Below are 13,983 nucleotides of genomic sequence, written 5' to 3'. Positions count from 1 at the left end.
TTTCCAACATAAAGATTCTTCCTTCTAGGGCTAGCTGTTCCCTGTCGGAGCTTTGCCCTGCAGTCAGGCACCCCTGCAGCCACTACTACCGGCAGTTGCCGAGTTGGAGAGGTCCTCTCTCCATATAAAATCAAGGTGAGCCGCGGAAGAAAAGAGGGCTGGCTGTTCCCTGTCGGAGCTTCGCCCTGCAGTCAGGCACCCCTGCAGCCACTACTACCGGCAGTTGCCGAGTTGGAGAGGTTCTCTCTCCATATAAAATCAAGGTGAGCCGCGGAAGAAAAGAGGGCTGGCTGTTCCCTGTCGGAGCTTCGCCCTGCAGTCAGGCACCCCTGCAGCCACTACTACCGGCAGTTGCCGAATTGGAGAGGTCCTCTCTCCATATAAAATCAAGGTGAGCCGCGGAAGAAAAGAGGGCTGGCTGTTCCCTGTCGGAGCTTCGCCCTGCAGTCAGGCACCCCTGCAGCCACTACTACCGGCAGTTGCCGAGTTGGAGAGGTCCTCTCTCCATATAAAATCAAGGTGAGCCGCGGAAGAAAAGAGGGCTGGCTGTTCCCTGTCGGAGCTTCGCCCTGCAGTCAGGCACCCCTGCAGCCACTACTACCGGCAGTTGCCGAGTTGGAGAGGTCCTCTCTCCATATAAAATCAAGGTGAGCCGCGGAACGCGGCCCGCGGATGTGTGCCCGAGGCCGCGTACCCGAAGGGGCGTGGCCAAAGGGGCAGGACACGCCCCTTTGGAGCCCCTTCGGAGCCAGGAGGACCGAGGAACATTTGGGAAGAATAATGGGGAAGCGTAAAGCTAAAATTATTTCTTAACCAATGGATAACCAATGGATCGTTATCTTTCAGTGTTAACAGCGATATCTGAAGGTAAGCCTGATTTTCGATCCCAATCAGCTTCTCTATCATCTGGTGAACCCACGCCTCCACCTCAACCTCTTACTCCTTTACCAGAGAAGGCTGACTCCAGTTCCAATTCGGGATCGGACTTAGCCTCCCCATTACTTTTGGAGATGGATTCAAAAAATAATTCAAAGGGGGAACGACCTTTTATGCTTTCTCCAGTTTCTATGCCTACAGGTTCTAATTTTAGGCCTGAGGTGGGTAACAAATCAATAACATTGCAAGATGTCTGGACTGTAGTAAATAGAATTGAAAATTCACTGCAGGGCACAGTAGTGAAATTATGTCAATTTTCTTCAGAAATAACAAATAAAGTGACTGAGCATGATACTCAATTGGTGGATATGGGAAAGAAATTAGACAAATTAGAATCATCTGTTTCTGTAATGCAATCATGTGTTGTATCTCAAGTTAAAGATAATACTTTATTACATTTACAAATGGAAAAAATGGAGAATGCTTTAAGATCTAGGAACCTCAGATTTCTGAATTTTCCTTTATCACATTTTCTTTCTCCATTAGAATTGCTTAAAATGTATTTTAAGGATGTATTATCTTATACTAGCTTAGAAAATTTTTTCCCAGATAATCTTTACTATTTGCCTAGTAGTATTAAAAAGATTTCAGAAGAAGGGGGGAAAGATCAGTTAGTGTCTCCTGATAGCTTAAATATTTCCCAATTTCTTGAATCATCTAAAGATTATATAGCCAAAAGAGCAACACTATTAGTCACATTTAGGACAGAGAAGGAAAAACAAGATATTCTTAAATTGTATTTCCTAAACAAAAATGCTGAGTTCTGCGGACAACAGATTAATGTTTTTCCAGGTGTCTCTAAGCAGACACAATATAGGAGGAAGCAATTTCTACAACTTAAGGATAAAACCTTAAGTGTAGGTGCTTCATTTTTTCTTAAGTTTCCCTGCAAATGTTTGGTGGTATATCAAGATACCAAATATATTTTTTTGGATCCAACTCATTTAGAGAACTTTCTTATAGATAAACCTAAATTAGATAAATTGCCTGTAATTAGTGCAGAGGTTGTGATGGAATGATGAAAATGATGATTGTTTATTAAGTTTGACTCCAGAGTGTTTTAAAGTTTAAAATGTTGATGCTTAATTATTGCCTTTGAGCTCCTTCAGAAATAGCCAGCCCTCTAATAATGTGGACTTGATGATTATTATTGTTTTACTTGTGAAAGATTTTCATTATATAGTTTAAATTTGCCTAATTTGTTATGTTTGTAACAATTGATAAAAATCTAATAAATAAAAAAAAAAAAAAAGATTCTTCCTTCTGTGGCCAAAGGATTCAACGTTTCCCAGATGTCACTCGTGCCACTCAACTGAGATGAAAGGGTTTATTAGCCTTGAAAACTCATTTAGTGGCAATGGGTAGAACTTCCTATTTAAAGCTTCCATTGATGTATGGTTGCCTAAAGCTTCCATTGATGTATGGTTACCTAAGCTTGAAGGAGTTATGTATTCTTTGAGCCATCACAATTGAAAAACTTTGGGCTCCTTTTACTAAGCTGCATTAGCGGTTTTAGCGTACGCTACGCAGCTAGAACTAACGCCATTTCAATGCTGACATTAAAGTCTAGCACGGGCGGCAATTTAGCGTGCGCTATTTCGCGCGTTAAAGCCCTAACGCGGCTTAGTAAAAGGAACCCTATATTTCTCATAATGTTTGAGTCACATCTAAGAAATAGATTTCTGTTCTAGAATGATCTGCAGTAAGGAGGTGGGATTTTGATAGTAGATAATGATGTGTTAGTACAATTATTTTATCCGTTTTTTTTCTTTTTCATAATGACTCTTCTCTCTCCCAGGATGTAGACTTTATTGGAAATATTTTCTACTTATTTTTTCCTTTCGTTATATGTTATGTATTTTCCTATTTCACTAAAACAGTGTTATATAAATAATATAATTCAATAAATAAATAAATTTAAAAATAATGCGGTTTCCAGTACTTTTAGACCGAATGAGGAAGGTGGAGGTGCAAATATGACTTCCGATTTATCAATGAAAGCATCCTTATTCTTTTAGGGCTCCTTTTACAAAGCCACGGTAGCGGCTGCTGCTGCTGTAGTAGTTGCGCCGATGCCCATGGGGATTTAATGGGTATCGGAGCGTTTGCCATGCAGTAGCCGCTACCACTACTTTGCAAAAGGGAGGGGGGGTTAGTGGAGAGAATACCAGTGGGAGACTGGGCAAAACTTTGATCCATCTACTCATGGGTATGGTGAAGCAAGGCCCTTTTTTATTTATTTATTTATTTGGATTTTTATCCCGTCCTCCCAGTAGCTCAGAACGGTCTACAAATGAACATACACAGTGGAGAGTAACTAGACATATAAGTAATACAACAGGTTTAGTGATTGGACTTATAGATTGTGGAGAGAATTAAATACAGGGAGAATACAGCAGAATGAGAGAAGGGGGAAATACAGTAGTTTAGTTTAAGGAAAGTTATATGTGTTTAGGTACAATTTGTCAGTGGAAAGAGTAAGAGAGGATTATACTGGAGTTTGGGGAGGTGATAGGAGAGAGGAGGGGTGGGGCGTAAGGGGGGAAGAAGACAGAGGAGATCTTTAGTTGAAGAGGAGGGTCTTTACCGATTTGCGGAATGTTAATAATGAGTTCTGTTGTCTGAGTTGGGGGGGGAGTTGGTTCCAGAGGTGTGGAATGAAGTGGCTGTAGGATCGTTTGTGGGCAGTTTCTGTGAGCAGGGGTCTTCCGGGGGGGGGGGTGCATAGGCGTATCTCTGACTTTGAGCGGAGGGTGCGAGTGGGGTTGTAGATGGGAAGCTTGGATTTTATGTAGGAGGGGGTGGTGGAATAGATTCTCTTGTGGGCAATTGCCAGGGCTTTGAAAGTACAGCGTTGGCTAATTGGGAGCCAGTGTTCAGCATGGAGTGCCGGGGAGATGGAATCGTGGTAGTTGAGGTTGTGTAGGAGGCGGATGGCTGCATTTTGGCTGCATTTTTCAGCCATATGTAATGTTCTAACCATCCTGCCTCTCCATAGGAAATAACTGAACTCAGCTTACCATTGACAGAGTGAGTGAATCTAATGATGTCAAAATTTATTTCAAAGTGCTTGGATGAAGTTGAAGATCAACACTGATTTATTTGCTACAGTACACTAGGAAACAATTCAAACTATATAGTTAAAAAAAACAAGATAACTAGGTATCATACCTCATAGCCTTTCAGTGAAGGGCCCACTAATACCACGGGCCTCATAGATGGCACTACATCATAAGGAGGCACATGTTCTGTCTGAAAGCAAAGAAAAACCAAGTTAGCTACATCAGCATTTGACTTAAGTCACTAAAACATCTCACAGATATGATTTATACAGAGTGTCTCAGCTACTAATTCAGCAGCTACAGAACAGAATAGGTCACCAGGGCCATGGCCAGACCATTGTTTTTCCCCCGCACCATCAGCAACTACAGAGCTTTGGGGCAAGGATGTGGGTAGATTTATTTGGCTTGAGGCAAGGTGTAATGGTAATACTAGACCTGAGAGCTATATGATAATATAACGTAAGAGTGTATATGTAGATAGCTTCTCCATTTGAAAAGCTATTGGAGGAAATTAGGTGATGTCATAGAGGAGTATAAGAAATCTCTAGAAAAGAGGGAAAATTTGCCTTTTATTTTTTGCCATCCAGAATCAAGGTGGAACAGCATCCTGCAGTCTCAGTGCATTTGAGGGTTTGACCCCAATACTGGTTTGCTGCTTCAATGGTTCGATGGTTTGAATCCTTTCTGCCATCCTAAGACAATTAGCAAGCTCAAGCAGCTCCGATTGCCACACTTTGTGGAAGTTGGGTCCTGATTGGAGTCCAGGTGAAAGAGAAGCATTTCAAGTTTATTCGTGGCTTGATATACCGACCATCACAAGTGTCTGGGCGGTTTACAATATTAAAAGTTAAAAAGGTCTAATATTATTTTGGATTTGGGTGGGGTAAAATAAAAAGAGGGTAAACCTAAAACTATAACAAATTAGGACTGATTAGAGACGAGAGGTTTGGGGGATAGGGAAGTTTTAATTACAATGATAAATAAAAATAAAAGGAAGGATAGGGGGAAGGAGAATGATGAGAGAGAAGCAGGGATGTCACTTCAGTAATAAGTTGCCCATAGGGAAGAAGACCCAGGGGTTAAGACAGTGTGTCACAAACTTTCCAGCCGGTGGCACACTAAATGCAGTTCCCCCTGCCAGAAGACACCCGAAAGTGCGCAGTCGTCAACGTGCTGACATCATGCACATGCGCAACTTCAGCGCGTTGATATCTGCACATGCACGGAGGCCCATCTGGCCACTTCGGTGGAGGGATCTGGGAGGAAGGGGAGGTACGGTGAGAGGAGGAGAGACACCGGCGAGGAGGAGAGTCATTTGCATCGGCTGACTGCTTACAGGACGTGCCTCTCGCTGCGAGAGGCACGTCCTGAAGGCAATCAGCTGGTGCAGATGACTCTCCTCCTTGCCAGTGTGTCGCGGCACACAATTTGCGATACACTGGGTTAGGAGATGAGAAGTCCTAGTTCAGAAAACCTGCCTGAGTAGAATCAGCACATAAGGGTCAGTGTCTGAACTACCCTGTTTAAGATCCTGGTAGTGAAGTGTTCTGTAGGATGGAAGATGCAGGGCCAGCTTAACTATTAGACAAACTAGGCAGTCACCTAGAGCAACAGCACCATTTGGAGCACGGAAAAGTGTAGTTGCAGTCAAAGCAAAACAGTAGTTCCTGTAGAACCATCAGCATGTATGTTTACCAACAAGGAGAGCGAGGTGATTAAATTTGCGGATGACACAAAGTTATTCAGAGTAGTGAAGACACAAGGGGATTGCGAAGATCTGCAACATGACATAACCAGACTCGAGGAATGGGCATCGACATGGCAGATGAGATTCAACGTGGATAAATGTAAAGTAATGCATGTCGGTAAGAAAAATCTCAGGCAAGAGTACAGGATGTCCGGGGCGGTACTTGGAGAGACCTCCCAGGAAAGGGACTTGGGAGTTCTGATTGACAAGTCGATGAAGCCGTCCACACAATGTGCGGCTGCGGCGAAAATGACGAACAGAATGCTAGGAATGATTAAGAAGGGGATCACGAACAGGTCGGAGAAGGTTATCATGCCGCTGTACCAGGCCATGGTGTGCCCTCACCTGGAGTACTGCGTCCAGCACTGGTCGCCGTACATGAAGAAGGACATATTAATACTCGAAAGGGTCCAGAGAAGAGCAACTAAGATGGTTAAGGGGTTGGAGGAGCTGCCGTATGGTGACAGATTAGAGAAACTGGGCCTCTTCTCCCTAGAACAGAGGAGATTGAGAAGGGACATGATCGAAACATTCAAGATACTGAAGGGGATAGACTTAGTAGATAAGGACAGGTTGTTCACCCTCTCCAAGGTAGGGAGAACAGGAGGGCACTCTTTAAAGTTGAAAAGGGATAGATTCTGTACAAACATAAGGAAGTTCACCCAGAGAGTGGTGGAAAACTGGAACGCTCTCCCAGAGGCTATCGTAGGGGAAAACAATCTCCAGGGATTCAAGACAAAGTTAGACAAGTTCCTACTGAACAAGGTCGTATGCTAGTAAGGCTAGTCTCAGTTAGGGCACTGGTCTTTGACCAAAAGGGCCGCCACGTGAGCGGACTGCTGGGCATGATGGACGACTGGTCTGACCCAACAGAGGCATCTCTTATGTTCTTATCATTTTCAAAGAGCCATTTACTAAGGTAAATGGTTGTTGGAATTAGCATTGTTATGTATGTACATATCAAACAAAGTTTAATATTTAAAAGTGCAGAGTCCCACTATGCATTTTTACATGGTTGTTCTGGAATGGGTAATGTTGAGATAATCATGATAGTTGAGTTTAAATATGAGATATTCATGGGGAGAGCAAAAAAGATATGTGATGATTGAGAGAAGTTGAGGGAGTGCCAAATTCAAGAATTTCCCCCATGGCTTTTGGGAGCCCTGAGATTGAAGATGCCTAATGTCTGTGAGACATCCTGCAGGTTGGATGTAAGAGTTGAAAATGATAAGTTATTGACTGTGAGTTGGTAGTGAACAGGAGGAGGATTTTCTGAAGCAAAGAGATTTCTCAAGTGAGCGCCAGGGTCCTGAGAGAAAGAAGAGTTCTAAATGCCCTACATATTTTTTTTTTGTCTGTGAAGGGAATAGTTGATCTGATTTTTACTTAGCCAATATATTTAGCTTGCATTATACAGCCAAACCTTGAACTAGGCTTGACCTCATTTCGGTTAATAAGGAATTCTTGGAGAGCGCAAGTGCTAGCTGTCATGTACAACATCCAGCAAGCACTTGAAGTGAGAGACTGCAGTACCTCTCCCACATCTAAAGGACTTGAGATACAAGGAGAGTGGTTTTCTCCTTCTAACTCTATCTACCCTTGGATATGTCCATAACAAAAGATTCCTGAATAGTTTGTTGCAAGCATACCATCAGCTTTGAAACTAGTAAAAAGGGATAGTGCAAACCAGAATGCAGATGACACTTACCACTTTTTGCTTCTGTTTTGCTACAATAAAAGAAAAAAAAAAACAACCCTATCAATTCTGATATAGCTCTTGGCTAAGTTTGACAGCAAAAGAATTTGCAACAAAGATTATGTTATTTTGATATTTATTGTTATCTCTTTTATTCTCAGAGATAGGCACGTGGGATCTCTCAGAGAGAAGAAGAGATAATAGTTACTGCGGATGGGCAGACTGGATGGGCCATGTGGCCCTTATTTGCCATCATGTTTCTATAAATTAATATACTTTCAATGTATTTTCCACTACATATATATAAATTTCATTGAAACAAAGCTAATCTACTATATCATCCACCCCCTTTCTTTTCCTGTAATTCTCTAGACTCGTTTGTCTCTATCTTATACTACAGGTGGATGAGTGGCCTCAGAATTAGAGTGACCGCATTATTATGGGCTCCTTTTCCAAAGGTGTGTTAGGGCCTTAACGCGCGGAATAGCACGTGCTTAAATGCCGTGCGCGCTAGCCACTACTGCCTCCTTTTAAGCAGGTGGTAATTTTTCGGCTAGCGTGTGCTAATCCTGTGCGTGCGCTAAAAACGCTAGCGTACCTTTGTAAAAGGAGCCCTATATGTGTTTAGATAGCAGCACACTTCACAATTTCAATCATAGGCTACACCACTCTATGAATTTATTATAAAGACTAATGAAATCAGCCCTCCTAAAAATAGATTAATACGTTTTTTAAAATATTTATTGAGGAATTTAAAAAAAATAGAAAAAGGAAAGAAAAAGTTTAAAAAAATATAGATTAAAAGAAGTTAAAATGGTATAAAATGAGGGAGAAGGTGGTGTAACCTATGATTGATATTGTGAAGTGTGCCGCAGTCACTCTAATTCTGAGGCTACTCATCCATCTATATAGCGGGGCTGCCCAAGTCCGGTCCTTGAGATCTACTGTCAGGCCAGGTTTTCAGGACATCCACGATGAATATGCATGAGAGAGATTTGCCTGCACTGCCTTCTTGGTATGCAAATCTCTCCCATGCATGTTCATCGTGGATGTCCTGAAAACCTGGCCTGCCAGTAGATCTCGAGGTCCAGACTTAGGCATCCCTGACTTATAGTATAAGATAGAGACAAACAAGTTTAGAGAGTTACAGGAAAAGAAAGAGGGTGGATGATGTTTCAATGAAATTTATATATATATATAGGTTTCTATAACCATAAAGTTCTATGACATCACAATGCAGGTGTAAAGAGCCTTAGCCAATAGGGAGAGGAGGAGATAACAGTTACTACGGATGTGCAGACTGGATGGGCTATTTGGCCTTTATCTGCCATCATGTTTCTATGTTTAAATTAAACTTGCCACTTTTTTGTCAGTTCTCCATTTCAGAGGACTGTATAGCAGCATTCCTTTTGGTATATCACTAGCTTTATTTGCAGTTTGACTTTAGACCTTCTCATGCAGCTTGCTCCTACATTCCGCTGGGTCCATCAGGGAGATGCTTCAACAATTTGAACTCCCTGATAGACTCAGCAATGAGTTATGGCATCAGAGAAGGAGGCCTTAACCTAATAAGCATCACATCTTAAATTTACAGTTAGAAATAATACATTATTAAAATCATTTTATCACCTAAATGTATAGCATGCCATTTTAATGTTGTGCACCATTGAAGAGCCCTGTAATGTAACCATTTCCCAAGCCTTCTGGCAATAGGAAAAAAAACCCGACTAATCCTAGCCGATAATGATCCACATAATGGACAAATCATTTCAGTTAAGAAACAGTGCATGAATTCATGAATGAACATCTGTTATGCATAATGAGCTGCTTTCCACTGAGAGGCTGCCTGCACATCCACAGACAGTACTGGCCACAACAGCCCTCAGTTTAGGAGTACGATGCACATTATAAAAATGTCTACTCCAATTAAAGAAAATGATTCCATTGTGTTATTACAAATACATGATTTAAAAGTGATTAAATAATCAGATTTGCTAAAATGCTCTTTAGAGAATGAAGAATGGTGTTTAGTTACAGACTTGCCACAGCCTGTCAAATATTGGATAGACACTTTAGGCAAGTTTCAATTATTTTGCAGGTGATGGCAAGATTATGCGTGCAGGAAACAATCTACAACTTCTAGACCAAGTGGAAACAAATCTTTGCTGAGCAGAACTGCATTGATACCATAGCATGTCTTGTTATTAGTACCACTCAGACTCATTTTATATTTGTTTTCCAAACATCTGCAACTATAACATTGCAAAGATCCCACTCTAGACCAGGGGTGGGCCACCTCGGTCCTTGAGGGCTACAACCCATTCAGGTTTTCAGAATTTCTCCACTGAATATGCATGAGATCTATTTGCATGAACTGTCTCAATTGCATACAAATAGATCTCATGCATATTCCTTGGGGAAACCCTGAAAACCTAACTGGGATGCACACCCTAGGATGCATCACCTGGTCCAGACTCTGGAAATTCTTAAGGAAGAGAATTTAGCAGCATGGGAAGTCTGCTTAATAACCTGTTAAACAATTTTGGTCCCACTAACATTTCAATTTTGTGAATAGGAAACACCTTTACAACAAATTCTCTCATGAGTGCATGCTTCTGTTTCACTGTCTGACATGACAATGTAGAGTGATCCAATGAAAAATAAAGATGTAGAGCTCACCAGCAGAGGGCGGCGTTGCCCGGAAAGTGCCAGACACCATTTCTCCAAGACTCGAAGAAGAATTTCCACTTGATTTTCTGTGGAGTATAAAATAATAAATATTGGCACAAAATATTCTTTGCATAACTAGGTCAGCAGCTAAAAAACTGAGCAACTGCTTTACTCGCCCAATTTTAAAGTTCCTGTGCTGGAGCATATCCCTTATCAACTGGCAAATCTAATTTCTCTGGAGTGCCCAGTAAAGCACAGTTACTTACCGTAACAGGTGTTATCCAGGGACAGCAGGCAGATATTCTTGACTGATGGGTGACGGCACCGACGGAGCCCCGGTACGGACAATTTTAGAGTGATTCCACTCTAAGAACTTAGAAAGTTCTAGTTAGGCCGCACCGCGCGTGCGCGAGTGCCTTCCCGCCCAACGAAGGCGCGCGGTCCCCAGTTAGGATAAGCCAGCTAAGAAGCCAACCCGGGGAGGTGGGAGGGACGCAAGAATATCTGCCTGCTGTCCCTGGATAACACCTGTTACGGTAAGTAACTGTGCTTTATCCCAGGACAAGCAGACAGCATATTCTTGACTGATGGGTGACCTCCAAGCTAACAAAAAGAGGGACGGAGGGAAGGTTGGCCATTAGGAAAACAAATTTTGTAAAACAGATTGGCCGAAGTGTCCATCCCGTCTGGAGAATGCATCCAGACAATAGTGAGATGTAAAAGTATGAACTGAGGACCAAGTAGCAGCCTTGCAGATTTCCTCAATGGAAGTGGAACGGAGGAAAGCAACAGACGCTGCCATAGCTCTAATCTTGTGGCCCGTGACAGAACCTTCCAGTGTCAGGCCCGACTGAGCATAACAGAATGAAACGCAAGCAGCAAGCCAATTAGACAGGGTGCGTTTAGATACAGAATGACCCAACTTGTTAGGATCAAAGGACAAAAACAGTTGAGGAGATGATCTGTGAGGTTTGGTGCGTTCAAGATAGTAAGCCAGAGCACGTTTACAATCCAAGGTATGCAAAGCCTGTTCACCTGGATTAGAATGAGGCTTTGGAAAAAATACAGGTAGGACAATGGATTGGTTAAGATGAAAGTCAGACACAACCTTAGGGAGAAATTTTGGATGTGTACGGAGGACCACCTTATCATGGTGAAAAACAGTGAAAGGTGGATCGGCCACTAGTGCATGCAGCTCACTGACCCTCCTGGCAGAAGTGAGAGCTATAAGGAAGACCACTTTCCAAGTAAGAAATTTGAAATGCGCTGTGGCCAAAGGTTCGAAAGGAGGCTTCATTAAAGCAGAAAGAACCACATTGATATCCCAGACTACAGGAGGGGGCCTAAGAGGTGGTTTCACATTGAAAAGGCCCCTCATGAACCTAGAAACCAAAGGATGAGCCGAGAGGGGTTTTCCATGGACCGGCTCATGAAAAGCAGCAATTGCACTAAGGTGAACTCTGATAGAAGTAGATTTAAGACCAGAGTCAGATAATGAAAGAAGATAGTCCAACACCAGCTCCACTGTTAGAGACATGGGATTATGGTGATGTAAGAGGCACCAGGAAGAAAACCGAGACCACTTCTGTTGATAACACTGAAGAGTGGCCGGTTTCCTGGAAGCATCAATGATAGAACGGACAGGCTGAGAAAGGAGTGAATGAGCCGAAGTCAGCCCGAGAGAAACCAAGCTGTCAGGTGCAGAGACTGCAGGTTGGGATGCAGAAGGGACTGTTGATGCTGAGTAAGCAGAGAAGGAAACAGTGGAAGAGGTATGGGTTCCCTGGAACTGAGTTGAAGTAGAAGGGAGAACCAATGTTGCCTGGGCCACCGTGGAGCGATGAGAATCATGGTAGCCCGTTCCCTCTTGAGCTTGAACAATGTCCGCAGCAGGAGCGGTAGAGGGGGAAATGCATATAGGAAGAGACTGGTCCAATCCAGGAGAAATGCATCGGGCGCCAGACAGTGAGGAGAGTAGAGTCTGGAGCAAAACAAGGGCAGTTGATGGTTGTGGGGAGCTGCAAAAAGGTCCACTTGAGGAGTGCCCCATTGAGCGAAAATGGACTGAAGAGTCATGGGATCGAGAGACCATTCGTGAGGTTGAAGAATTCTGCTGAGATTGTCTGCTAAGGAATTCTGTTCCCCCTGAATGTAGACAGCCTTCAGGAATAAGTGACGAGCTGCCGCCCAAGACCAAATCCTTTGGGCTTCCTGACACAACAGGCGGGAGCCCGTCCCTCCCTGTTTGTTGATGTAGTACATTGCAACTTGATTGTCTGTGCAAATGAGTAGTACCTGAGGGAAGAGAAGATGTTGAAATGCCTTGAGGGCATAAAACATCGCTCGGAGCTCCAGGAAATTGATGTGGTGTTTCTTTTCCTGGGTAGTCCAAAACCCCTGAGTTTGGAACTCGTTCAAGTGAGCTCCCCAGGCATAGGGGGAAGAATCTGTGGTGATGACTAGTTGATGAGGAGGTAGATGGAACAGCAGACCTCTGGATAGATTTGAGGATGTCAACCACCAAAGAAGCGACTGTCGAAGAGACGAGGTCACAGATATGTGTTGTGAACAAGGATCCGTCGCTTGGGACCACTGGGTCGCTAAGGTCCATTGAGGAGTATGCAGGTGGAGATGTGCGAAGGGTGTGACATGTATTGTGGAGGCCATGTGTCCCAAGAGCACCATCATGTGATTTGCAGAGATGGAAGTTTGCTGAAACACCTGCTGACAGAGATAAAGGATGGTGTGAAGGCGGTTTGGTGGAAGATTGGGTAGATTGATTTCGAACCCCAACAGTCGAAGGAAGTGAATGGTCTGATTGGTGGCAAGCTGAACTGCCTGAGGAGAATGAGCCTTGATCAGCCAGTCGTCCAGATAAGGGAAGACTTGAAAGTTGTGAGAGCGGAGATAGGTCGCAACCACAATCAGACATTTGGTGAACACCCTGGGAGAGGAGGCTAGGCCGAAGGGTAACACCTTGTACTGATAATGATGTTGGTTGATGAGAAAGCGGAGATATTGCCTGGACGTCAGATGGATAGGAATGTGTGTGTACGCCTCCTTGAGATCGAGGGAGCATAGCCAGTCGCCCTGAGAGAGAAGAGGGTATAGGGTGGCAAGAGATAACATTTTGAACTTCTCCTTGACCAAACATTTGTTGAGATCTCTGAGATCTAATATTGGTCTGAGGTCTCTGGTCTTTTTGGGTACTAGAAAGTACCGGGAGTAAAATCCCTGGCCTCGCTGATCTTGAGGAACTTCTTCGATGGCATTGAGAAGAAAGAGGGATTGAACCTCTTGAGCGAGAAGGAGGTTGGAAGCAGACTCTTTTGGTAGGCCTAACGTCTGGAAGTCTGGAAGTTTAGGGAGTAGCCGTGGGCTATGATCGAGAGCACCCACTGGTCGGTGGTGATTACTTCCCATCGAGAGAGAAAAACGTGAAGTCGACCTCCTATGGGCTGTGGAAGAGGACAGGAGGGAGGAAGACTGGCAATGCTCTGGAGAAGGGAGTCAAAAGGGCTGCGTCGGCTTAGTTTGAGGGGCATGCTTTACGGTAGGCGGCTGTTGCTGACGAGCCTGTTGGTGCTGTTGGCGTTGCCTCCGAGGTTGAGGAGGATGAGGCTGAACCGGCCAAGCAGAAAACCTCCTCTGATACGATGGTTGTTGTCTAAATGGACGAGGAGGAGGAGGCTTCTTCTTATTTTTCAGCAAGGTGTCCCACCGTGTTTCATGGGCAGAAAGCTTTTGCGTGGTGGTATCCATGGACTCCCCAAACAGCTCATCCCCTAGGCAGGGCGCATTGGCAAGCTGGTCCTGGTGGTTCACATCCAGGTCTGAGACTCGGAGCCATGCCAACCGTCTCATCGCTACAG

At 43.8% G+C, this 13,983-nt stretch overlaps 1 protein-coding gene across 4 annotated transcripts in view; it reads right to left on the bottom strand.

Moving 5' to 3' along the window:
* CACNB4 (calcium voltage-gated channel auxiliary subunit beta 4) overlaps positions 1–13,983 on the bottom strand; it is a 323,418-nt gene that overhangs the window by 75,493 nt on the left and 233,942 nt on the right. For 3 of the 4 annotated variants that reach the window (XM_033946679.1, XM_033946680.1, XM_033946683.1), the window contains 3 exons: positions 10,121–10,197; positions 7,454–7,473; positions 4,108–4,188 (listed from right to left, as the gene is read on the bottom strand). In XM_033946679.1, coding sequence (XP_033802570.1) covers positions 4,108–4,188; positions 7,454–7,473; positions 10,121–10,197 — 178 coding nt within the window. The remainder of the gene's footprint in view (positions 1–4,107; positions 4,189–7,453; positions 7,474–10,120; positions 10,198–13,983) is intronic. The other variant, XM_033946682.1, reaches the window with a different exon arrangement.

This window comes from Geotrypetes seraphini, chromosome 5 (genome assembly GCF_902459505.1).
Source record: "Geotrypetes seraphini chromosome 5, aGeoSer1.1, whole genome shotgun sequence".
Taxonomy (NCBI): Eukaryota; Metazoa; Chordata; class Amphibia; order Gymnophiona; family Dermophiidae; genus Geotrypetes; species Geotrypetes seraphini.
This window is presented reverse-complemented; position numbering and strand designations above follow the sequence as displayed.